The sequence below is a fragment of the Petaurus breviceps genome, unplaced genomic scaffold (genome assembly GCF_028583685.1).
Source record: "Petaurus breviceps papuanus isolate PSGF00001 unplaced genomic scaffold, PetGlider_PUasm1.0 90444, whole genome shotgun sequence".
Taxonomy (NCBI): domain Eukaryota; kingdom Metazoa; phylum Chordata; class Mammalia; order Diprotodontia; family Petauridae; genus Petaurus; species Petaurus breviceps.
In genome coordinates this window covers 633,115-659,900 of record NW_027187256.1, presented here as the reverse complement: position 1 = coordinate 659,900, position 26,786 = coordinate 633,115, and the positions used below count along the sequence as shown (strand labels likewise).

The 26,786-nt window shown below is 38.2% G+C and overlaps 2 protein-coding genes across 2 annotated transcripts; one reads left to right on the top strand and one right to left on the bottom strand.

Moving 5' to 3' along the window:
* Positions 1-3,276: 3,276 nt before the first annotated feature.
* Positions 3,277-5,451, top strand: LOC138177592 (olfactory receptor 52P1-like). Its single transcript, XM_069108806.1, has one exon. It carries the CDS (start codon positions 3,752-3,754, stop codon positions 4,730-4,732), a length of 981 nt encoding a protein of 326 aa, XP_068964907.1. The 5' UTR covers positions 3,277-3,751; the 3' UTR covers positions 4,733-5,451.
* Positions 5,452-16,455: 11,004 nt separating this feature from the next.
* LOC138177754 (olfactory receptor 52P1-like) lies at positions 16,456-17,427 on the bottom strand. Its single transcript, XM_069108963.1, has one exon. The coding sequence runs from the start codon at positions 17,425-17,427 to the stop codon at positions 16,456-16,458; it is 972 nt and encodes a 323-aa protein (XP_068965064.1).
* Positions 17,428-26,786: the final 9,359 nt, after the last annotated feature.

Sequence of the window (26,786 nt, the reverse complement as noted above, 5' to 3'; positions counted from 1 at the left end):
AGAAAGTTATTGGGGTAATAGTATAATTAAGTAGATTCTGGATAGGTTGAATGACTGGACCTAATAAACAGACATTATTCTATCAGTTTCAATGTGGAGGAAAGTGTCTAGTGGGGACTCCCAGAAAACTGTAACTTACCTTGAGCCATTCTATATTTTTCTCAATGAATTGAATGAAGGCATAGAGAGCATGTTTATCAAATTACTAGATGTATATAGCTGAGGAAGATAGTGAATATGTTGGACAACAGGATCAAAATTCTCAAGGATATGTATACATATAATACAGGATATGTAATGGTCCAGCCTGAACAAAAATGAATTTAATGGGGCTAAATATAAAGTCTCATATTGGAGGGTATTTTTTAACCCTACTACAAAAAGTACAACTTGGGGGAGATATGGCTAAATATCAGTTCACATGAAAATGAGTTGGGGATGTGAGGAGTCATCCAATTCAACCTCTTTTTTTTTTTAAGCAATTGGGGTTAAGTAACTTGCTCAAGGTTACACAGCCAGTTATTTCTGGGTGTGGTGCTAAGTATCTGAGCCCAGATTTGATCCCCAGGTTATCCCGACACTGGGGCTGGTGCTCTTACTTGCTGAGCCACCTGGCCGTCCCTTCAACCTCCTAATTTTACAGATGAGGAAACTGAGACCCAGAGAAGTTAAATGACTTGCCCAAGATCACATAAACACTAAGTAGCACATCTGGTACTTGAATCTTGGGGCTTCTGAAGCTAACTCCAGTGATCTTTTAGTGGGTGCAAGCCCGATATGAACAAATAGTGTAAAAAAAAAAAACACCCACCAAAAAAATAATGCGATCTTCCAGGGAGGCAAAAGTCTTTCTGCCTTCTTTTCTGGTTATACCATGTATGCAATGCTGTGTTTACTTCTCAAAGCCACATTTTAAAGAGGTCGTTAATATACAGCATCAAGTTCATGTATGATTAGGATTTAATGAAGGACCTCAGATTGTATAACCTGGAGTATTGAAGACTTGGGGCAGGGTGGAGGAGGGGAGTTTCATAATAGTTTTTGAATGGCTGTCATGTGGAAGAGAGATTAGACTTTATTTTGTGGCCCCAAAAGAAGAAAGAGCCATCAGTTACAGGGAGGCAGATTTTAGCTCAATTTAGGAAAAATCTTCCTAAGAATTAGATTCTTCTAAAAGTAGAACAGTCTGCCTCAAGTAGTTGTATTTTTCATTTCTGGAAATCTTCAAGTAAAGCTGGGATAGCCTTTTGTCAGAATCATTATAGGGGGCATTCCTGTGAAGGTATGGTTTAGATCAGGCAACTTCTAAGGGCTCTAACTCTGAGTTTAATGGCTAAGTGGTTCAAGAAGCATTGCACATTACAGTGACTTTTAGAGGTGCCATATCCCCTAATATATTGTAATCACCACAAGGATGAGGACCAGGCTTTGTATGTAGTAGATGATTAAGGTATGTTGACATTGCCTTGACTCAAACTTTAAATATATTGATCTCTAACCATTAAATCAGAACATAGAATACTACAATAACATTTGTATTCTCAATGTTCTGCATGTAGGAAGCATTTAAGAAATACTTTTATTATTCATTTTTATTCATTCTTAGACCCTCTTTAAGTTTCTCCAAGTTTGGGGTATTGGGGGAGGTGTGACATTGGAGGAAAAGAATCAATAAATCTTGGGTAACATGGATTCTTTTCTGAATGTAGATTGGAGACCTTGGTGGAATCAAGAGATCCACAGCATTTCCTGTGCATTGTCTCACTGTATTTACATTATTGTTTTCTGGGTAGACAGTTTGGGTTTTTTCCTTCTTTGGTTCTCAGTAATCTAGATCACATATTTCTTAGATTTTATGTGATCATAAATCTAGGGCTCACAACCATCCTGAGAGATTGTGGTATGGATAGAATATTAGACTTTTTATAGCTATTATATCCTCATGCTATGGATGAGGAATCTGAGGCTTGCCCGGGATCACATAGTTAATAAGTTATCTGGGGCTAGATTTGAACTCAGGTTTCCCTGGCTAGACATCCAGTGATAATACCTACTGCAATATGGTAGATATAATAATGTAGGATATAGAGGAAGACCTGGGTTCAGGTTTTATCAACACATACCTGCTCTGTGGCCCCAGGCAAATCACCTGATCTCAGTACTCTAGGCTAACTCTCTATGACTATAAATCAAAGAGAAGGCACCAACCTACTTTTGTAGAAGGAGTTTCCTCCTCTGAAATTCCCCAAATCAATTAAATAAGTCTCCAACTCTGAAGGAAATATAAACAATCAATCAACCTACAAGTTTTGACTAAGTCTTTATACAGTTTCAGGTACCATGCTAAATACTGGAAATACAAAGAAAAAGAATGAAATAAGTTCTACTCAAAAAGAACTTACATTCTAATGGGGGAGACAACTACAAAAAGAAAAAAATACAGCATAAATATGAGATGAATAAAGTCAAATATACACAAAGTACCTAAATCCAGGGTAGTTTGGGAAGGAAGACACTAGCAGCTGGAAGGATCAAGAAAGATTTCACACAGAAGATAGTGCTTGATATGTCTTGAAGGACAAGAGGAACTAAAGGAGTTGGAAGTAATGAGGGAATGAGTTTTAGGTGTGTAAAATTACCAGTACAAGGACACAAAGTTGGGAGATATAATGCTATGTGTGAAAAACAGAGAGAAGATCAATTTGACTGGATCATAGATGTAAAAGGGAGAACAATATCCAGTGACCCCTGGAAAAAATGGATTGTGACCAAGTTGTATAGAACTTTAAAAGCTAAAAGTAGCTAATATTTTATCCTAGAGGCAACAGAAAGTCATTGCAGTTGGTTGAGTTGGGTGGTAAGGTAACATGGTGAGATTTGCACTTAAGGAAAACTTTTGTCAGTCAGTTGCAGTATGGATTGTAGTGGGGAGAGACTTTGAAGTAGGGAGACCAATTATGGGCCTGTTGCAAAAATCTAAGTAAGGAATGATGAGGGTCTGAACTAAGGTGGAATCTTCATGGATGGAGAGAAGGGATCAGAAGCAAGAAATGTGGAGGAAGAAATGTCAAGATTTGGCAAAATTTGCTAAATAATACTTAAGTAGATAAAATAAGTATAAACAAAATACTATGTTAGATCTGAAGGGAAGACTATTACTGATTAGGGCTTCCTGAAGAAGGTTACATTTGAAATTGTACTTGATTCAGGCTTCAGCTGCAGGAACAGCAAGATATCCTGAACACAGTAAATAAAGGATTTACCCTTTTAGAAGTATTCATTATTTGCTTTCATCACTATCTGAAAAAGTGAATACATTTTCCTTCATCATTCCCTTATGTTAGACATTCAATAAACCCCCTTATAAGGCCATATATTTAGATAATTTTATTATCTGAATTAATTGCCTTACCTGGCTTTTATTGTGTGTGATTGTTATGTTTGCAGTGATATGAACTGTGGAGTGTCTGAATCTCTAGTATGATAAACTATGTTATAATGTAATACTACTGTATAATTCAAGGACTCCCGGATCTTCCATTTGTTATCTGTGTGACATTAGGCAAGTCTGGGTCTCAGTTTCTTTTTTCTATATACTGAGAGGATTGGTCCTTTCCAGTTTTAAATTTATCATCCTGTGACCTTTTGTTTTTCACCACTGTGACTTTTCATTTGTTTTTCTTTGTTTTTATAGAAAAAAAACATACTTTTTCTTTGTCATCCACTTCAATGACCTAACCAGTGCCCTATCATGACTACCTTCAACTTTACCCATGTGAGGCCTTCCTTCTTCATCCTAAAAGGCATTCCTGGATTGGAGGATACCCACATGTGGATATCAATACCATTCTCTTCCATGTATTTCATCACTGTCCTGGGTAATTGCACTATCCTCTTCATCATCACCACAGAGCGCACGCTACACAAACCCATGTTCTTGCTCCTTTGCATGCTGGCCCTCACTGACCTGGGCATGTCTACTACCACCATTCCCAAAGCACTGTGCATTTTCTGGTTTGGTCAAAGAGAGATCAGCTTTGAGGGCTGTTTGACCCAGCTGTTCTTCATCCACTCCATCTCGGTCATGCAGTCAGCTGTGTTGATGACCATGGCTTTTGATCGTTACGTGGCAATCTGTGAGCCACTGCGCTATGCCACCATCCTCTCCAATGGCCGCATAGGTCTCATTGGGTTGGTCAGTTTAATGAGAGCCATCATTTTTATCCTCCCCATGCCTGTCCTCCTCCAGCAAATGCCATTTTGTACAAGCCAAGTAATCCCCACCACCTATTGTGAACACATGGCTGTGGTGAAAATGGTGTGTGCAGACACCACTGTCAACCGTATGTATGGCCTGGTGGTTGCCTTGATAGTTATTGGTCTGGACCTCTCTGCCATTGGCTCATCCTATGTGTTCATCATCCGGGCAGTGATGCGACTCTCCTCCAAGGAAGCTCACCACAAGGCAGTCAACACCTGCACCACACACATCTGTGTGATGCTCACATCTTACACACCTCCACTTTTCTCCTTCCTTGCCCACCGGTTTGGTCGGGACATCCCACCTCATATTCACATCATTCTTGGCAACCTTTATTTTCTCGTGCCTCCCATGCTCAACCCCATAATTTACGGAGTGAAGACTAAGGAGTTTCGGGAAAAAGTGACCAAATATTGTTCCTGGAAGAAGGAGCCCATCACCATAGCCCCTGATCAGAAACCTGTCCGATGACTGGGAGGTTATGAATTGAGAGCAGGGAAAGAATGCCAGGCAAAGGAAGTTTCCTTTGACATTTGGTTACTGGGGAATAATGTGAGATAGCAGGACTGTATCTCCATGTCAACTTGTGATGTGCTCATCACCAGGTCCTATTGTCTGCTTACTGTTACTAGAGAGGTAGACACAGAGATCAGTCTGCTCCCTAAGGAGCATTCAGTTTTAGATTTGGAAGACATGGTGTTAAGATATCATCAAGGAAAATCATGAGTAAAAAAACAAGATATACCAGTCATCTATCAAGAATGAAATAAAATAGGTGGGCATCGCAAGAACTTTAACAAATATCTCTCAGGTATTTAAAAAACAAAGAAAGAAAGAGTGCCTCCATAGCTCAGTGGATTTTCTCTGGAGGATTTATGTAATAACTTGAAAGAGAATCACACAGTAATGGAAAAGTTCAATCCACATTAGAGGAGGGACAATGATGAAATCATCTTTTTTAAAAAATGAAATTTTATTGATACTTTTGTTTTTTAATCACCTAAAGTTTCCACTGTATGCCTCCACTCCCCAGTCCCAAAGGGCCATCTCATAACAAAGAATATTTTTGAAGAAAAATGAAAAGAAAAATAAGTAAGCAAATTTAGAGATCATGTCTTAATATCTAACATTAGGCTTTGAGTCAAGATAACTGGGTTCAACAAACACTTTTTCAAAAGAAGAAACTATTACCTATATGAATAATATTGATTGATATTGATAATATTAACAATTGATAATATTCAAATTACAACAGTTCTCAAGTTTTGTCTTTTATCTATCAAATTTCCAAATATTTATAAAGATAGAAATAGTAAATTGAGGAGGAACTATAGAAGACAGGCACATTAATACATTGTGAGATCTCTGAATTGTCACAGTTATTCTGTAAGACAATTTGAATTTTTTAAGTTACTAAAATATTCATACCTTTTTATTACAGTGATTCTACTACTGTATATATACTCAAAAAAAGGGCAAAGATGGGGGGGGGAAGATCCCCCATCTGTACTCCAGGTCCAAACTTGGTCATTATTGTTAATCTGAGTTTACTCATATTTAATTGTTTCTTTGTTTACATTATGGAAGTCTTTGCCTTCTCCTTCCTTCTTTGAATTCTTCCTTCTTCACCCTTACTAATTCTTGCCAAATTTCTGTGAAGTGCTCACATTCATATAGTATCTATAGACAACCAATAAAAATTAAAATGCCAAGAATGAGAGACAACCAATAAAAATTCCTTAAATATGTCTTCTCCTTCCTGTTTCCATTGGTACTACCCATCTGGACTTTGGAAAATGCTTCCTAACCGATTGTCTTCTCCTAAAGCAAACAGCTAAGTGGTGCAGTAGGTAGGATGCTGTTCTTAGAGTCAGAAGGACTCTAAGTTTGAATCCTACCTTGAACTCTTATTAGCTGTGGGGTCCTGGACAATTCACTTAACCTCTTTCTAAGATGGTTTTTTCATCTGTAAATGGGGGAAACAATAGCACCTACCACCCAGGACTACTGTGAGGTTCAAATGAGATAATCTATGTGTGGCACTTAGATTTAAAGTACTATATAAATTCTAGTTATTATTATTAAAGTACCTTCAGCACTGCTCCCTGACATATTTCTTCATGCATAAATTGGATCATATCTTTTCTTTGCTCAAGATTCTTCAACAAATTCCTATTATCTATAGAATGTGGCTCAATTTCTTTCACTTTGTATTCAAGACTTTACAACTGGGCAGAAAGTGTGCTGGATTCAGAGACAGAGAGCTTGGGGTAAGATATGACCTTTGCAACTTCCTGTATCTGTGACCTTGGGTAGGTTACCTCCTTCTCTATGGTTCAGTTTCCCTATAAAATTAGATTGGACCTGAGGGCTTCTAATGCTCTTCATGACTCTAAATGTTTGATTCTATGAGCTGCTTTCTGTTCTATCCTCATTTCACATTATTTCCCTCCAAAATTCTGGACTCTGGTCCCCTAAGTATGTTCCACATTTTACTACTTTCATGGTTTTGCCGATATTCTATGCCTAGAATGTTCTCTTTCTTTCCTTCCCCCTCTTTTGACTGTTGTATTCCCACCTATTCCTTAAAACCCAACTAAAATTCGACCTCCCCCAGGGTTTTCCTCCCTCACCCACTCCTCTCCATTAATTAATCATCTATAAGTTTCAAAAGGCAAAAATCATATCTCATCTAAGCTTTGTGTATCCTACACTGCTCAACCTAATGTTCTGTATGTAATTAATATTATTCAATACATATAAGAATAAGTATGTGTATTGAATTATAATTATATAAAATTGTTGAATTGTATTGAACAATCCATTGGTGTTCCTATGATGAAGCCTATTCAGGTCATTGAGTTCACAATGGTTATTGTTTAGTCATTTCAGTTGTGTCTGACTCTTTGTCACCCTATTTGGGATTTTCTTGGCAAAGACACTGGAGTGGTTTGCCATTTCCTTCTCCAGCTCATTTTATAGCTGAGGAACTGAGCAAATAGGGTTAAATGACTTGCCCAGGGTCACACAGCTAGTAAGTATCTGAGGCTGGATTTGAACTCACAAAGATGAGTTGAGGCCAAGCACTCTATCCACTGAACCATCTAGATGCCTCTTCATGGTGGTTACTGATCCATTCAATCCAGCCAATCCAATAAGCATTTGTTAAGTAGTCACTAAATGCCAGGCACTTTGCTAAACTCTGGGGATACAAATAATAAAAGAAGCTCACAATCTAATGGGAGGAGACAATACACAAAAGAAGGCAGAAAAGGGAGAGGAGCACTGGGGTAGGGGAACACCTGGGTACCCGACTCAGGGGCATCATATTTGGTGGATCTGAAACCAGACATTAAAGGATAGACCGAGCAAAGTGAGCCCAAGTCCAGCTTCTGCCCTCTATAAAAGAAGGTACTCTCCAGCCCTCTAATCAGAGGGGAGAGGAGGGTGAAGGACTGAAGGTCAGTCAAGACTCTGTCTACTACCCAAGTACAGGCTGTAAGGAACTCGTCTCCCCTATTAAATTAGAAGGTACTTAGGGCAAGGAATTTTTTTTGTTTGTTTGTTTTGGTTTGGTTTGGTTTGGGAGGCAGGGAGGAAACGGGAAAATTGTGTTCCAGACAGGTATTGTCACATTCTACCTTTGATGGAGGGATTTCCTGTCAGCCAGCAGTTTGGTCTTGATGAACCACAAACTCAGTGTGACTGAACCATATGATGAGGCAGCCAAAAAAAAAAACAAAACCCAGAAGTTAGCATAACCTAAGGCTCTATCAAAAGAAGCCCAGATTGTCCCTCACACTGTATTCTGGTCAGAACTCATACAAACTTTTGTGTTCAGTTCTTGGGCACCAGACTTTGGAATGGATGTGTATAAAGCTGATTGGTCAATATGAGGATTTCAGTTGAGCTTAGAGAATTGAACGCTTAGAGGCTGTGTTAGTTATTTTAGGAATTTGAAGGACTATCCAGGAGAGTGGTAATTAAGCTTCTGCCTATTACAGAGGAAATTCATACATTAAGTAAGGAAAGGGTCTTATATCATTGCTAAGATCTCTTTTAAGTGTGAGGATCTATGATTTTCCATGCAGAACAGTAAGTTGAATACCAAATTTAACAAAAAGTAAAAATAAACTATTCCTCCTAGCCCCAAGTAATCTTTCCCTTCTCCTAGAAAGTACACGAAGTACTTGCCCATAGTTCCTGAAAGCTCTTATAAAAGTCTACTTTGTTGTTTATTTACTTACAGACAGGTGGAATCTTTTCTGCTTGATTTTAAGTCTTAAAGGCAGGGACCACATCTATGCATTTGCCTTGGTGTATATATGTAGAAGAAATAAATAATTTTCATTCTGTATTTCGATTAAAAGTATGTCAGAAGCACTCTAAGTACTGGACACTGAAGACCTCTCTGGAACTGGACTGTCAAGCATTTGAACTCTACTTCAGAGGCACAACTCCAATGGACTAGCCTTGCCAAATATGTTTACCTAAAAGACTATTTAACAAAGAGCTTGAACAAGGCAAGCACTCAGGAGGAGGTCAGAAGAAGCAATACAAGGAAATTCCCTGGAGGGAATTGTTTGCATAGCGCAGAACCAAGGTGAAATGTAAAGTGTCTGTTCAGCTGTCCCATTGAATGCTGTATGATTTGATAGTTTTTAAGTCCCTCCCAACGAGGATCCTGTGCCACCTCCCCAAATCCATTTCAGGGACTCTGCCAAAAGCAAATAAACAATAATAATAAAAACACTCTATAGGGGTGGCCAGGTGGCTTAGCGAGTAAGGGCATGGGCCCCAGAGTCGGGATGACCTGGGATCAAATCCAGGCTCTGATACTTAGCACCACACCCAGAAATAACTGGCCGTGTAAACTTGAGCAAGTTACTTAACCCCGATTTCTTTAAAAAAAAAAAACTTAAACTCTAAATCTGCTTAGGCTGGACAAATGAAGAACTTTAGTATTAATTGTGTGACATGGGAGACACTGGCACAAGGACCTCCCAGCGTCTGCTCACATCAAAGAAGGCACTGTGTTCTATGAGAAAGGCAGAATTGCAGTAAGACAAAGGAAATGTGAGATGTACAAATCTAGCAACATCTACATCCCAAATGTTCAAAGCATTACCTGTGCCCAACCCAGGGTAGAGCTTTCTCAGCTTATATTAGACTGATCAGCCATAGGCAAACACACTGAACCTTGGGGCCAACATCATAATGTCATTGGTTCTCTTCAAGTATGAGTACTAGCAACAAAAATTATTACAAGCAATTGTGAGATTAGCATTTGTGGAGATAGCTCATGGACTAAACCGAGGCAGAATGTTTCACAAAATGATCTTTGGTTATAAACCTATCTAGAAGTGTTGGACACAACATTTTGCATCTGTCATAAAATTTGATTGGTTTATGTGTTACTAGCACAATCAATATACTATAAATGAAAAGAGATTAAAACAGAGTATGAAGTTTTAAGTTCAATTTTTAAACCAAATATTTCAATACTGATTGCCTGTCAATTTCACTTTTACAACATCTCTGCTAACATTCTTCTGGGTTGGTGGGAATGAATGGATAAATGAAAATACTTATTAAGCTTTGCCACATGCCAAGAACTCTGTTAAATTTTGGGAAAATAAATATAAATCCTGGCCCCCAAGGAACTTTCATTCTAACAGGAGGAGACAATAGGTGATTAAGGAGAATTACTTTGGTTTGGAAAAGTACAGATGTGGTAAGTAGAGCCATAGCAGTGAGGGTTGAGTCCCCCCTTTCAGTAACAATGACAGTACTGGTTTTATTATCATTCCTGACTTGATTATAGCTTGCTTTGTATATATTTGTTTGCATTTAGTCTCACCTTTAGACTATAAACTCCTTGAGGTCAGGACTGGTTTTTGCTTCTTTTTGTATCTTCAGTGCTAAGCACAATGCCTGGCACATAGTAGACATTTAATAAATATTTACTGAATGATCAGTAAAATTCTGAAACATTCAGTCACTTTGGGGTTATGCAGGCATATTCTTTAGTACTATAATATTTTAGGGGAAGGCCTGTATCAACTTAAAAAGGATGAGCTTCTACATCAAACATGATCACTAATACTCTTTTCTTGCTAGAAAACATGTACATGAAGGGAATTGTTTGCACAGCGCAGAGCCAAGGTATAAAATATTAGTTCAGCTGTCTCACTGAAATGATTTATGGTTTGATGGTTTGTTTTTTAAGTCACTCCCAGTAAAGATCCTGTGCAACCTCCCCAAATCCATTTCAGAGACTCTACCAAAAACAGATAAACAAACAACAACAAAAACATTCTAAATCTGCTTAGGCTGGACAAAGTCCAGCTCTCTTCCAAGAACTTCTCACAAGTAAAGTTGAGCAGAAGCAAAATCTGATTAAAGCAGACAAGATCATTGCCCTCCACCTAACCAGTTCACATTTCTGTCTTTATTATATACATATGTAATAGATATAAAGCACTTTACTTTTGTTCTGGATTCTGTGCATTGTAAATTCTAACTTTCTGGAGGGAAATAAGCATTTATTAAGCACCTACTATATGCTAGGCACTGTGCTAAGTGCTCCAACAGTTAGTTGGTACAGTGGATTGAGTGCTGGGCCTAGAGTCCTTGCCTCCTCACCAGCCACAAGTACTCAATACCCAGAAAAGAAGATTCTTACCATCAAAGCTCTTGCCACTGTCAGATAGTTAAATTTCAGAGCCTGATATGGTTTTATCTGTGGGAACAATGTCAAAGAGGGTACATTACCTTATGCTTTGCTGCTTTACCCTGTGGACCACAGGGCCTTGATATCTGACTTGCAGCTGCAAATTCCTGTACACATTGTCTCCAACCCTAGAACAGGAGTTCCTTGATGACAGGGAATATCTTATGCTTCCATTTGAATCCTCACAGCTTAACACAGTTATTTTCACATAGTAAATGCTTGATAAATTTGTTCTTCATTCATGTACTCATTCATCCATTTATTATGTCAACAAATCTCATGACTGTTAAGAGGGAATTGTCAAATTGTATGAGCTTGAGAGAGAAGAGAGGATGCCATGGGAAATGAGGGTTCAACCTAAATGAAGAGAGTTTTACATTTTTAGTGGTTTCTGATTACAAATCTGAGAATATTCCAGGTAGATTGCCACTAAAACCCAAGAGCCAGATGGGTTGAAGTCAGTGTGGTTAGTCCCAAGGGCACCTGTTACCAATGTCTTTAACCAACACCTGATGACACATATAACCCTCTCTACTTCCCCAAAGTTATTTTATCTTCATCTAAAAATGAATAGCTTCCCAAAATTTAATTCCTCCCACTTGAAGATTTCAATAAAAGACTGCAGGTCCATACATTAGGAATGTTGTGGAAGAAAGAGATCTCTTTATTGAGATTAATAGTATCTGATATCACTTCCAACTTTGATTTTGTGATTGATTTTCCTTTAAAATGTGCCTCTCTCTACCCTTTGTCCTTAACCAGAGGTAAATAAACTTGTTTTAATAATAAGAAGTTGCATTTATATGATACTTAATTTTAAATAGCAGTTTAATATTTGCAAAGTACATTTGATCCTTACAACAAGTCTTTGAAGTAGATTGCAGATCTGAGGCAATCAGGGGCACACAAGTAAGCATACGGACTGGATTTAACTTGTCTTCCTGATCCAAATTCAATGTTCTACCCACTGAGTCACTTAGCTATTGATAAACAAAAAGACAGATAGATAGACAGACAGACAGACAGTGTTTGAATATAATTTGCTCCCTTTGTCATCCTATTTATTTTATTCATTTAAAAACTATTTGGAGGAGTCTGCCAGCAGGTCTATTACACACACACAAAAGGTTAAGAACTGCTCTTCAGACTTCTTTGTTCAAGCCAATATCACTACCATTCTTTTAGTATTCCAGGTTCATAGCCTCATGATCAGCTTTGACTCTTTCCTTTCTCTTATTCCACACATTAAACAGCTGTGAAACCTCTCACATTTACCTTTAGAACATAAGTTGCATCCAGCTCCTTCTCTCCCCTCCCACTTCAAGCATGTTTGGTTATTCTTTTTTCACCTAGCTTATTGAGGCAGTTAGGTGGTATAGTCTAAAAGATTAGACCTGGAGTCAAGAAGACCTGAGTTCAAATCTAGCCTCAGGCACTTAGCTATGTGACCTTAGACAAGTCACTTAGTCTCTGTCTCAGTTTCCTTCTCTATAAAACTAAGATAACAATAGCACCCACCTCCCAGATTGGTTGTGAGGATCAAATGAGATATTATTTGTAAAGTACTTTGCAAACCTTAAAACATTAAATGAATGCTGGATAGTACTATTCTTTCAATAGCCTAATTTGTCCATTCCCAGTCTATCTGTTCTCTAATCCTTTCTACTCTTGCCTTTTAAATCAGATGCCACAGAAAGTAGCAGGTATCTAGATAGGGCAAACAATTCAGAGGAAAAAAAATATTTATTAGTAATAATGATAGCTAAACATTTTAAGGTTTACAAAGTGCTTTAAAATGTGATCTCATATGATCATCACAACAGCCCTCAGAGATATATGCTTTTATTATCTTCTTTTTACAGAAGAGGGAACTGAGGCAGACTGTTGTTAAATGACTTGCTCAGGGTCACATAGCTAGTAGGTATCTGAAGCTGGATTTGAACTCAGGTCTTGCTAATTTAATTCTAAATACTGGATTATCATTGCTCCACCTTGCTTCCAGTGGTAAAACTCATTGTCTCAGATACCTATGCACATAACAAGCAAGGGACTCTAAAGAACCTAATACGGGGAAGTCCTTCCTGCCACATAGCTATCACTAAAACCCAGTGGGATGGGACTAATAACAAAAACAGATATAAAAGCACATAACTTATTCAATTGACTAAAGGGCTAATGGAGCAGCATCACACATTTAAGCAATGTACTCATGTGAAGAAATCCAGCAATTGGAGGGTAAACCCATAATGGAGAACATTCAAATGGAAAAAATTAAATGAAGAATAGAAATGACTTTATGATTGCAATACACTGCAGATCATCTGGAGAGAAAGAGGCAATAAATGAGGAGCTTGAGAAACAGACCACAAATCTAGCATTGAATCATGACAAAATGCAGATGCAATACTTCAATTCTTTGGGCATCTATAATATTCTCCTTTTGGCAAAAGCAAAACAAAGGTAAAATTTTCAACTTGTCTTCTGGTAAATTTATTCTTCAGAAGAGGAAGGAACAAAAGGATCCACTATTTTGGGCCTGACCAGAACTACAAAGGAAAAGCTAGCTGCTGAAATTAAAAGTATGGGGAACTTGACAAGAAGAACCTTGGAACAATAAATAGTTCTAACAGTGGTAATTTTCTGATTTTTGTCACTGACAACCCAATGACTGTGAGGTAAATCCTAAAAATTGTTTAAATTTTATCATATCCTTTGTGATTCTGAACTTTTTTTCATAGGTTTATTGATAACTCATCTTTCTTTCCTTGAGAATTGTTTATATCCTTTGACATTTGTCCCTTGGGGGGATGGATCTTATTCTTACATGTTTTTATCAGTCCCCCTAAGTATCATGTATATTACACCTTTATCAGAGAAATTCAATGAAATGATATTTTCCCTAGTTAATTATTTACTTTTTAGTTCTAACTGCCTTGATTTTCTTTGTGCACAAAAAATAAAACGTGTAATCAATATTGTTTATTTGTCTCCTGTAATCTTTTCTATCCTTTGTTTGGTTAAGAAGTCTTCCCTATCTATTTATGCAAGATGTCTACTTCTTTGCTCCTCTATATTATGATGTATTCTTTTATATCTGGGTTGTATAATCCTTTTGAGCTTATCATGGTATGTCATATGAAATGCTAGGCTAAACCTAATTTCTATTTAGAAATTGTTATAAATTAACTTCTTTCCAGTTTTTTTTTTCCAAACAGTTTTGTTGAATGACATGTTCATCTTCCAGTAGTTGCTGTCTTCAGGTTTACAGAACGTAATGTTACTATGGTCAATTGCTTCTGTGTCTAACCAGTTACAATGATTAACTTTCCTATTCTTTAACCGGTACCAAATAATTTTGATGATTATTGCTTCATTCTAGAGTTTAAGATCTGGTACTTCTAGGATCCCTTTTTCCCTCTTCCCCTCTTTCCCATTATTTTCTTTGTGATTCTTGACCTTTTGTTCTTCCATATGAATCATGTTATTTTTTATTGTTCTATAAATCAATCCATTAGTAGTTTTATTGGATAGCCCTGAATAAGAATTTAAATATTCTATTCAATTTAGATATTCTATGTCATTTTATTGTATTTACATAATATAGATTGACCATGGTCAGTCATTATATCTCTAATTATTCAGACCAGACTTTATTTTTGTGAAAAATGTTTTGAAGTTGTATTCAATGACAGCATGAGAGGCAGCATGGTGTAGTAGATTACTGGCCTTAGAGTCAGGAAGATGTAGGTTCGAGTCCTGCTTCTGGTACATACTGGTCATGTGACTGTGGATATATTTTTTTTAATTCTTTGTGCCCCAAGGAACCTTTCTAAGAATATATATTGAAGAAATTATGTTGATCCACATTTAGAAAGGAAGTTGCTCCCTGTGACCTCTCTAGATCAACAAAATCACTGTTCTGATCAAACAAACTTTAAAAATATCTAATTCCTATATGTATGTTTTTAGCTGGCCTCTCAAATGCTTTATAAATTCTGTTGTTATTTTTGAATGAATTTTTTGTCAGTTATTGCTGGATTCTGTTGGTAATATTTTTTAAAAGCTTAATGAGATTTTGAAATTTGAATCTTGCTTTCTTAACATAGTTATTATCAAAATTAATTTTATTGATATTCTAAGGTTCTCTAAGTAAATCATCATAGTTTACTTATATGCCAAAAAGGAAGAAAATTATATCTCTTAGACTTTGCTTATTTTCTGAATTTCCTTTTCCTATCATTATTATAATTAAAATTCCAAAATATTCAATAATAGCAATGACAATGGCCATCCTTCTTTTACCTCTGATAATATTGGAAATGTTTCCATTATTTTCCCATTACAGATAATCATACCACATCATTTTAGATAGATGCTGTTTTTCTTATTAAGGAATAATTCATTTATACTTTTATTTTAAAAATATTTTCATAGGAAAGTGTTATGTTTGGCAAAATTATTTTTCTGCATTTATTGACATGTATTGAGATTTTAATGTTTTTATCATGCAACTGTGACCAGGTACCAAAGTTTTGAGATGTTAATAATAACTATAATAATTATAGCTAGCATTTATATACTGTTTTAAAGTTTTCAAAGTGCTTTATACATGTAAATTCATTTAATCTTCACAATAATCCTATGACATAGATATTATTATACATATTTTGTAGATGAAAACACTGAGGCAGACATTGGTTAAGTAACATATCCATGGTCACATAGCTAATAAGTGACTGAGATAAGAGTTAAACTCAGGTCTTCTTGATTCCAAGCCAAATACTCCAATTTCTGCACCACCTAACTGACAATGTTTTTGTCACAATTTCATTTTTGTCCCTTCCCTTAATGAAATTATCTAATGTTTCTATGATTAATCTTTGACATATCAATACTTTAATATGAAATTACTTAGGTTTCATTTAAGTTTGAAAACTTTCCTCACCTTTTGTTGATTATTATTTTTATTACAAGGTGTTCAATAAGTGGTATATTTAATACCTCCTCTTTTATATATTTATTTATAAAGTTTTTCAGAGTCATCCATGGGCAGCTATGTGGTACAGTGGATAGAGCATTGGGCTTAGAATCAGGAAGATTTATCTTCATGAGTTCAAATCCGGCCTCAGACACTTATTAGTTGTGTGACCCTGTGCATTACTCCCAAATTAGATGAGATACTGGTTAGAATTCACCTTATTTTACAAAGATAGCACAAGAAAGATTAAGTCAATTCAGATAATGAATCAATTATAACATTTATATGTTAGGAGTCTGTATAGTTCCATTTATGGGAGAAACTTATGTGTATAGGGGTGGCTGGTTAAGATTTGTTTCCATTGGGCAAGTCACTTAACCCCAATTGCCCTTCCTCCCTGCAAAAAGCAGAAAAAAAAGATTGTTTCCAGCCTGAATGTAGTATGGCAAAGGCATCAGGTTAAGTGTCAAAGATCCATTTTGGTTATTCAGTCCCATCTTTGTGTCCTGGGTTGATGGCCAGAGTATCCCTCCTGCACACACATTTTGCCATTTTGTACCGAATCTCCTTCATCTTAATTCCATAGATAATGGGATTGAACAATGAAGGCATGAGTAAGTATAGATTAGCAAGCAGGATGTGTGCATGAGGAGGGATGATGGGTCCTATGCGGTGGGTAACAGATGAAAAAAGTGCAGGTACATAGGTGATGAGGATTACAAAGAAGTGCGCTGAGCAGGTATTGAGTGCCTTTAGAATGGCATCTCGGGATGAGAGGCGCAACACAGCTTGTAGGATCAGTACGTAGGAGACTCCAATAAGCAGGAGATCAAACCCTATCACTAGGAGGATGACAAACAATCCATAGACACGATTGGGCTTGGTATGACTACAAGCCATCTTCACAACAGCCATGTGATCACAGTAGGTATGAGGAATGATTGTCCTGCAGAAAGTCAGCCTCTGGAGCAGTAATGGCATGGGGAAGATGAGGATGACTCCTTTGGCAAGGGCTGCCAGTGCCAGCTGCCCTGCCAGTGTGTGGTTCAGGATGGTACTATAACGGAGTGGCTCACAAACTGCCACATAGCGGTCAAAGGCCATTGCCACAAGGAGGGCTGAACGCACTACAGATGAGCAATGGATGAAGAACATCTGAACGAGGCATCCTTTGATGCCAATGTCATGGGCACCAAACCAGAAGAGGCAGAGGAGTCTGGGAAGCACAGCCAAGGTGGATACTAAGTCAGACACCATCAGCATGGCCAGAAGAAAGTACATGGGTGTTTGAAGGGTGGGTTCTGTTGCAACCAGAAAAAGAATACCACCATTGCCCATGAGGATGATGACAAACATGGTTGAGAAGGGAATAGAGAGCCATAAATGCTGTGCCTCTAGGCCAGGGATGCCCAGCAATGTGAAGGTTGTAGCACCAGAATGGTTGGAGATCAGCATGCTAGGATGGGATAGTAAGTATTAGTTGTATTGTAATCACCTCTGTGTATAGAAAACATAGAAGGCTGGTGTTTTAGGTCTATTGTTTGAAGTTTAGCTCTATCTATTGAAGTGGGATAGAGAAGAAGGAGGAAATATGGACCTCTTTTCAAGGACATCCTGGATATCCCCAAACTCAGGGAGATTTAGGTGTGATGGGAGAGATGTTCCACTCTTGTGGAACCCCTACCTTGACAAGGGAGATATACATTTAATTAATGAACATCATTAATGAACTCACCCCAGATTCCCTGTTATGTAAGGAGAGAAATGGCCCATAGCTCCAGGAAGGTCCCAGTGTGAGTAGGTTGACAAAGTCCTTTCTTCTGAGGAGTTTTTTGACTGGTGGGAGACTTATACTATAACCAATGAAATTAGGTAGGCATGGCATATTCTATTACTGTAGGTGGCTACTTCTTAGCAAACAAAGGGAATGAACCTTGTTTGGTAAGGTTGACATTCTATATTATACCTCTTCACTACTCTACCTTATGCTACCCAACCCTACAAATTCAGTCTCTATGTATATAAAATGAATAAATTAGATCTGGTAACTGTAATGGTAATGGGATTTGAAGATCTTCCATGCCCCCTTGAACTTGCTGATGTAGCAGGAAGGGGTGGGGCAGGAAGGAGTTGAAGCCCAGTAGGAGCCAGGCTAGAGCCAGCCTGGTGACTGGAAGTGGTGGCAGCAGGGCAAACTTCTTTTTATTTTTTTGAGCCAGCCAGAACTTCTGCTAAGGACTCCTGCTGAGGACTGCCAGGGATGGGAACTGCAGGGGGCCAGACCTGCTGGGAGTGAGCTGTGTGGAGGCTGAGCAGTTACTGTGAATGAGGAGAGGAGGATCTTTGCCTGAGATAGCCTGTTCTGCATTGAAGGCTTGAGAATGTGGGTGTTTACTTCATTAACTATGTGTGCCAACTCCATGGCTACTATGATGGCTTTGACTTTCTGGTTTTGGAACTCAATTTTCTGTTATTTTAATAAATGTTCTAGCTATGTCCAAAATGTAGAAAGCCTGTTACATTTTGTGATTAATAACCATATCAGCATATTTATAGTTACCATAGTCATTGTGAATACTGCATTGTTGATACAATGACCAAAGAGGTCTCTTCTAGTTTTAAATCTATGGTTCTATGAGCATATGAAATTATTTTCTACAAATTTATATTTACTTTGTTGGTTTCATTGAAATTTATGTTGTTTCTTCCCAGCAGAATTGAAGCTCTTTGAGGTCAGGGACTGTTACATTTTAGTCTTTGTGTCCTCAGCACCTAATACAATGTCTGGCATGCAACAGGTATTTAATAAATGCTTATTGATTTGAATTTAAGTGAAATGAGTACAATGGAATGATCACATTCTTCACTTGGGGGAACTATATTTATTTATTCAGAATTAAAAGCACTGAGCCTTTTTTTGCACACTATTTTTGCCTACCACCATGCTATTGACTAATAGAGAGATTTTTTGATTGCATCAATTGTTTTGGGCCTACATAGATAGGAGATCCTTCCCCAATCAAAGAATCTAAACTCCTAAAGAGTTGGGATTGTTTCATTTTTTTTGGTGTTTGCATCCCCAGTGCCTAGCACAGTGTCTTGCATGGGTCTTTATTGCCTAAGTCCTCCAGCTAAATCCCACAGACAGAATCTACTCAACATTTGGCTTGCGTTTTTAATGCCTTTGAAAATTTCATGAATACAATTGTAGCTCTAAGATTGTCCATATTTTATTGCTTGCTCTTGCTCCTTTTCTAATAAAATATTTCTTTGATGAAACCTTTCATGCTACTTTGACAGTTTATACGGGTATCAAAAATATACCCCAGTCTACTAACAACCAGCATGCATTTTTTCAAATCCTTTAAATGACCTAAAATTCTAATTTTTGGAAGATTTTGGTAATTGGTTACTTGTACTTATACAAAATCACCAGAAAATGTTCCTTTTACAAGGTCCCTCCTAGATTTCCCTTCTCTATATTCATATAGTCACCACCCTAGTTTAGGTCTACTTGCCTCTCCCCTGGACTATTGTAATAATCTCCTATTTATACTCTTTTCCTCAATTATTTCTCCTATTTGATCTGCCATCAACATGACTGCCAAAGAAATCTTCCTGTAAGGTAAATCTGAGTATGTCACTCCCCTGCTCAAAAATTTCCTAGTTCCCTGATATCTCCAGAAGGAAATACACATCTTCAGCCTGCAATTTAAGGCTGTCCATTACATAGATTCACCATACATAGCATTACATCAATGACTTTATCCTTACACAAGTTGTCCCCCATGTCTTGAATGCATTCCTTCCTCCTCACCTTGACATCATAAAAACTCTGCCTTCAAAGCACAGGGAATGTGCCACCTCCTCTGTGAAGCCTTTCTTTCTCCTCCATTTGTTAGTGCTCTATCCCTGTTGACATTTTTTGGTGCATACAATACTTTGTACTTATCTGTGTAAGTGTTGTATCCCTCAAATAGAATGAGAGCTCCTTCAGAGTAGAGACTGTTCTGCTTTTGTTTTCACCTTCCTCCTACCTTGTGCCTCAAGCCTTCTCCTCTTCATGCCAAATATCTCTAGGCCATCTAATGCAAGTTTGTCGATTGCAACTGATTTGAGTTTAAAAAGTTGTCATTTTGGTGTCAGGTAGTAATTCAGGATTGTTGAAAGCACTGTACAGTTTCCGAACTGTGATCTATTTCACTTTCTTTTTATTATTTATTTCTCTCTTCAGCTCATTCTTCATCTTCATTCTCTCCAAGATACATGTATTGATAGATTAAATAAACAGATTATCCATACAACTGAATGCTGAGTAGAATATATATATATATATATATATATATACATATATGTAGCATTCTATGTGCATTTAAGTTTTCTAGTATGGATTGCTACGTTGATCTCTTTTGAGTAGCTGTAGATCAGATTTGGGAAAACTTGATGTACTTTGGGTCTTGATTAAATCAATTCAATGTCTTATTTCAAACAGGAACATGCAGAGACTTTTGCAATCAATAGGGAATTGCCCTTCCTTTCCACATCTGCACAGTATGTTCTTCAAGACAGTGGCAAACACCTCTGATTAATAAGATGTTTCATAATATCATTTTCAGAGGATAGTTGAACAAAATTATTTCTGTTTTTGCACTTCTAAAAGAATATTTTATGATCTTCATACATTTCAAAAAATATAACTTTTTAGAAAGTACCCTTTATAGTTGGGTTACATTTCATTGAAGCATTTTTTTTTCCTAATCAGTAAGCAATAAGTAACAAAATAAAAGAATTTAAGAGAGGCAAGGGGCCACAGAGTCCCTCAAGTACAGCTTATACTTAGAACCCATCCTGATCCCCCATGGCCTCTTGACTGACAAATGGTTAAGATTCATGTTCAAGATAGGAGATGGACCACATGACCTCTAAAGTGCCTTTCAAGTCTAAGACTCTATCACTATATTCTTCTAAGCTTTCCTTGATGACCCCATTTTTGCAATTAATGGTTCAACAGCTAGTGTTCCCTCTGCACTGAAAACCTCAACACTCTGGATTTTATTCCTTTGATGGGACTGATTGAGAAAACATTCTTTGAAAAAGAAATCAGAGCTGTGTGGGACCAAAAGGTGCCTTTGAATATCATATCAGATAGCTGTCCTAGATGTCCTGCTAGACATTGGGACTCTCAATCACCACCCATAGCGCCAGTAATATCATTCCACAGTCCCTACTTTACTTACCTCCTATCTCTGGTAGATCTGTGGTCCCCTGGGATAGAACTCTTTTCTCTTCTACTTGGAATCCCACTCTAGATCACTCTACACTGTTAGTCCTTGAACTGAATTGCCTACGGTCTCAGACTTTTACAGAGTATCATCGTCAGAGAAACTGCATGAATTGTAGCTCTTTAAGGGCAGAACAAAGAGAGAGGAGACAGACAGATAAGCATATAGGAGGTGGAGGAACTGGTGGTAGATCTCAAAGGATTTTCTCCTTCAGGCTCAGTGGAAAACTTTAGAAATGGTCCTCTGAGGCAGAAGAGCTAATTCTGACTGTTCTCAAATGTGAGTAATTGTCATAGTATCAAATGATTTCTGGCTTCTGAGGGAATTCTTGACGGGAAAAGAGCTATGGTAAAAATGACTTTGGATGTTTAGTTTCCTCAAAGGATGATAAGTCTATGCTTCCATAAATTATATGCTATGGGGCTGAAATAAATAGTGAAGATTCAAGTGGGGTTATGGAGCCTCCTGAGGTATAATGGGAACTTCAATTCAGCAATTATAATAACTTAAGTTCAATTGAATTGAGATCCATTGAATCAAGGGAGAAATTTATTATCAGCAGTTTGTGGGGGGGGGGAGTCATGGGGTAAAACCCCAAGCTCACTAACACAACTAAAATCAATCAATAGGCAATTATTCATTAAACAAGTACAATATGCTCGACATTGTACTAGGCTTGGAAAATTCAAAAACAAAAATGAAACTCTGCTCAATAAAAGCTCCTATCAGAGGTAGAATTTGGGGGGCCAGGAATAGCTTCATGTAGATGGTGGCCCTGAATTTGAGCTTTTAATAAAACTAAGGATTCTCAAAGTCAGAGGTGAGGAAGTTATGCTTCCTAGGCATAAGAACAGGTTAAGTAAGACACAGAGAGATGCAACGTGGAGAGTCCTGTGCGAAGAAAAGCAAAAAGGTGAGTTTGGCCTGACAAGTGAGTAAGTGTAATGCGAATGTAAATTTTAAAGATCTTCCCTGCCCCTAGGCTAAAGTGCACCAGAAGCCTGGGGAGGGAGGCTTGTTTTTCAGTAGATACTTTTTGATTGGCCAGTGGGTCAATAAGGTTGTTACATTCTCTGAGCCAGGAGAAGGCTATATAAGCCCTGATGTGTAGCTTTGTTTTGGGACTCACTTTGAGAAGTGTTCTGTGATTTGATCTGAATTCTGGGAAGCCGATGTTGAGAGTCCCCCGGCTTTGAAAAACCCAGAATGTGGAAACCCAGATGTTGACTGGGTATGGATGTAATGGTTGGACAGTTTGGAAATCTGTCTACTTGATGTTTCTGTCTTGATAATTATGCCTGTATACTTTGAGGTTCAGGGTGCTGACCTTTTCTCCTGAACAAGGTAAACGATATATGTCTGACTGATTAAAGTAAGCTTGTTAACCCATTTTGAGTTGCTTTCCTTTAACAAAGCAGATCCAAGAACCTGTGGTAGCTGCAAACCCTGAGGACACTTGGGGTGCTTGCTGCTACAGTAAGTAATGGAGAATAGTATATAAGGCTTGAAATTTCTGTAGGAGGCAAATTATGCTGGACTTTGAATATCAGATAAGGTTTTATTTGATCCTAGAGGTAATGGGGATCTATTAGCTAACAGCTTGTTGGCAAAGATCTGGAGTCAAGAAGACAAGAGTTGAAATTTGACCTCAAACTTAGCAGCTGTTTGACCCTGGGTAAGTCACTTAACCCCTATTTGCCTCAGTTCCTCATTTGTAAAATGGGGACACACTGGAAAAGTAAATGACAAACCATTCCAGTATCTTTGCCAAGAAAACTCATGGACTCAATGGGGTCAAGAAGAATTTGATGCGGGAGTAGAAGCACGACCTTCTCGCGGCTCTGGCTTCCACCCTCCCCAATCCATGTAAAAAGGGGACTCTAAACAAACTTTGGAGCTGCAGAACCCACAAAATGACACAGAGAAGCTAACCTCCCGCTGAGGACAGCCCGGCAGGCCGGCAGGAATCGGCCAGTGCAGCACTCTGGGAACCAAGCCCAGCACCACGCCAAGGCTTTAGCCCCAGGGTGGGCCTAACCAGCTGCCTGCCAGAAGGACTCCAGATCAGCAGCAGCTGTGGCCGTTTCCAGATTTATCAATACATAGATGCGAAGGACAAGGTGAGAGGCCAGTGCAGCTGGACTTTGGGACCCAGTAAGTGGGAGTGTGTGGCTTTTACCCCCGGGGTGAGAAACCGCTGAGATGCCAGCACAACCTGCCAGCGCCAAGTGGCGGCTTCAGCTCCTGGCCTGCAGAGTGTAGGGGGACCAAGCACCAGTCTGACGGGTAATCACTCTTGCTTTAACCTGCTTGGATCTGGATTGCAGTCTAGGGTGGAGGTCCTGGGGTGTGTGTCCAGCTTGCAGTGAAGTCAGAACTCTTGCACCAAAAGCTTCAAAGGAAAATACAAGCTGGTTACAGGCCATAGAGGACCTTAAGAAGCAGATTAGAGAAGTGGAGGAAAAATTGGGAAGAGAAATGAGAACAATGCAAGAAAATTATGAAATGAGAGTCAACAGCCTGACTGAAGAAAATAATACCTTAAAAACAGACCGACTCAAATGGCAAAGGAGGCTCAAAAAGGCAATGAGGAGAAGAATGCCTTAAAAAGTTGAATTTGCCAGATGGAAAAAGAATCTCAAAAGCTCACTGAGGAGAATCATTGCTTCAGAATTAGATTGGAGCAAATGGAAGCTAATGACTTTATGAGAAATCAAGATGCTGTTAAACAGATACAAACAAATGAAAGAATAGAAGACAATGTGAAATATCTCATGGGAAAAACCACTGACCTGGAAAATAGATCCAGGAGAGAGAATTTAAAAATTATTGGACTACCTGAAAGCCATGACCAAAGTAAGAACCTAGAAAGCATCCTCCAGGAAGTTCTCAAAGAAAACTGCCCTGATGTTTTAGAACGAGAAGGCCAAATAGAGGTTGAAAGAATCCACCGATCACCTCCTGAAAAAGATCCCAAAAAGAAAACTCCTAGGAATATTATAGCCAGGTTCTGTAATACCCAGATTAAGGAGAGAATATTACAAGCATCCAGGAAGAAACATTTTGAATACTGTGGAAACACAATCAGGATAACCCAGGATCTGGCAGCTTCTACACTGAGGGATTGAAGGGCTTGGAATATGATATTCCAGAGGTCAAGGGAGCTGGGATTAAAACCAAGAGTCACCTACCCAGCAAAACTGAGTATCATGTTTCAGAGGAAAATATGGTCATTCAGTGGAATACAGGACTTTCAAGCATTCTTGCTGAAAAAAACAGAGTTGAATAGTAAATTTGACATTCAGATACAAGAAGCAAGAGAAGCATGAGAAGGTAAACAGGGAAAAGAAATCATAAGGAACTTATCAAAGTTGAACTATTAACATTCCTACATGGAAAAACAATAATTGTAACTTATGAAACTTTTCTCAGTAGTTGAAGGGATTAGAAAAATATATGCATATATATGTTTTTATATGAAGGTATGCGGGCATATGAATACATATGTGAATGTGTGTATATACGTTTACAGGTATACATAGATAGAGGGCACGGGACCAATTTAACAGGAAGGGATGATACTTAAAAGGTGAAATTAAGAGGTGAGAGGAATATAATGAGAGGAGATGGGGAGAGACAGATTGGGGCAAACTATCTCATACAGAAGAGGCAAGGGGAAATGGTTACAATGGAGGGGAAGTATAGGAAGGCAAAAGGGAATGGGTCAACCTTATTCCTATTGAATCTGGCTTGAGGAGGGAGGGAAATACACACTAAATAGGGGATCTCACCCTCCGGGAGAATAGGGGGGAAGGGGATGAGAGGGGGTATGATGGAAGGTAGGGCAGGCTGGGGGGGAGGGAAGTTGGAAGCACCCACTCTTGAAAAGGGACAGGATAAAAGTAGAGAATAGAAAAAGTGGGAGGTGGGATAGAAAGGAGGGAAATATAGTCAGTCTTTTACAATATATCTACTATGTTATTGTTTTGCATTAGCCGCACATGTATAACCTATACTGAACTACTTGTCTCCCCAGTGGGGGTGAGTTGCAGGGGGGGAGGGAATGAATCTGGAATTGAAAGTTTTAAAATCAAATATTCAAATATATATATATATATATATATATATATATACTATTATTAATACCATCTTACATGTAATTAAGAAATAAGATATACAGGCACTGAGGCATAGAGATCCACTGGAAAAGTCGAAACGGGTATGGGAGAAAATATGGGAGAGAGCAGATTGGAGGTGGGGATATCCTGTGGGACTGCTGTTTTGGGGGGATGGGTGGGGGAAAAACAGGGAGAAAATTTGTAACTCAAAATCTGGCAGAAACGAATGATGTAAATCAGAAGTTAAAGCATTTTAAAAAAGAAGAATTTGACACATTAATATTATAATAATGATCATATCCAATATTGTTCTTGCAAAGAAGGAAAAGGTGTATCAATCCAATTCTCCAATGGATCAATTCATCACCCTCATGAAACCCTAGATATTTCTTTTCCTAGCCACCACTCCCATATATTTCTTTTCTCTCTCCCTACCCCCTTACCAATAGAACATAAATTATTTTATATCCGAGACTGCCACTAAAGCACTTAGGTGCTTTATGTATGCTTTTTATCATTCCTTCAGTCATTGATTCATTTATGCAAATTACTGCTAGATTATATATTTACAACCATAGTCTTTCCTGAGCTCCAGTGATGCATCACCATTAGTCTGACTGAACACTTTTTCCTGGATGTTTGTATAGATATCACACTTAACATGTCTGAACCAGAAGAACTCAAAATCTTACCCCCCTAATCCCCTTCCTAACTTGCCTAGTTCTTTTAAGGGTACTACCATCCTTCTAGACACCAAAGTTTTAAACCTCAAGCCTTGATCAACTCTTCATCTTCCCTCACCTTCCTATCCAATCCCTTGCCAAGGCTACAACCACAACATCTTAGATCTATCCCTTTCTCTCTCCCACATGATCACCACTCCAGGCCCAGCCTTCTATCCACTGCCCTACCTAGCCGCTCAAACCTTCCTTGTGCTAGTCACTGTGCTAAGGACAGAAAGGAAATACAGTCCCTGTCCTTGGAAAGCTCACAGTTTAATGGGAGAGACAACATGATCAATAAATATGCACAAATAAGTTATATACCAGGCAAAGAGGAACTAATTAACAGAGAAAATATACTTAAGAGAGATTGGGAAAGATTTCATTTAGAAGGTAGGATTTCATCTGGAATATGAAGGAAGCCAGGAAACAGAAATGAGGATGGGCATTCCAGACATGGAGGACAGTCAGAGAAAATGCCCAGAGATATGGACTGTATTGTTCTGGGAACAACACGCAGGCTTGCCTGCTTGCCACAAACCAATGCCTACCAACTCCTGAATTTCTAAACAAGTATAACTTTTTGTCTCTTTTAAATTATCAGTCCACCTTGTCTTCTGTTTTGACAAAGACAAGATATTCCTGATAAATTACAATTTCCATGATTACCCTTCAGTACCCATTGACACTAC

What these genes read in the sequence shown, in the direction of transcription:
- LOC138177754 (XM_069108963.1), bottom strand. Translation starts at nt 17,427, where the DNA reads ATGCTGATCTCCAACCATTCTGGTGCTACAACCTTCACATTGCTGGGC.
- LOC138177592 (XM_069108806.1), top strand. Translation starts at nt 3,752, where the DNA reads ATGACTACCTTCAACTTTACCCATGTGAGGCCTTCCTTCTTCATCCTA.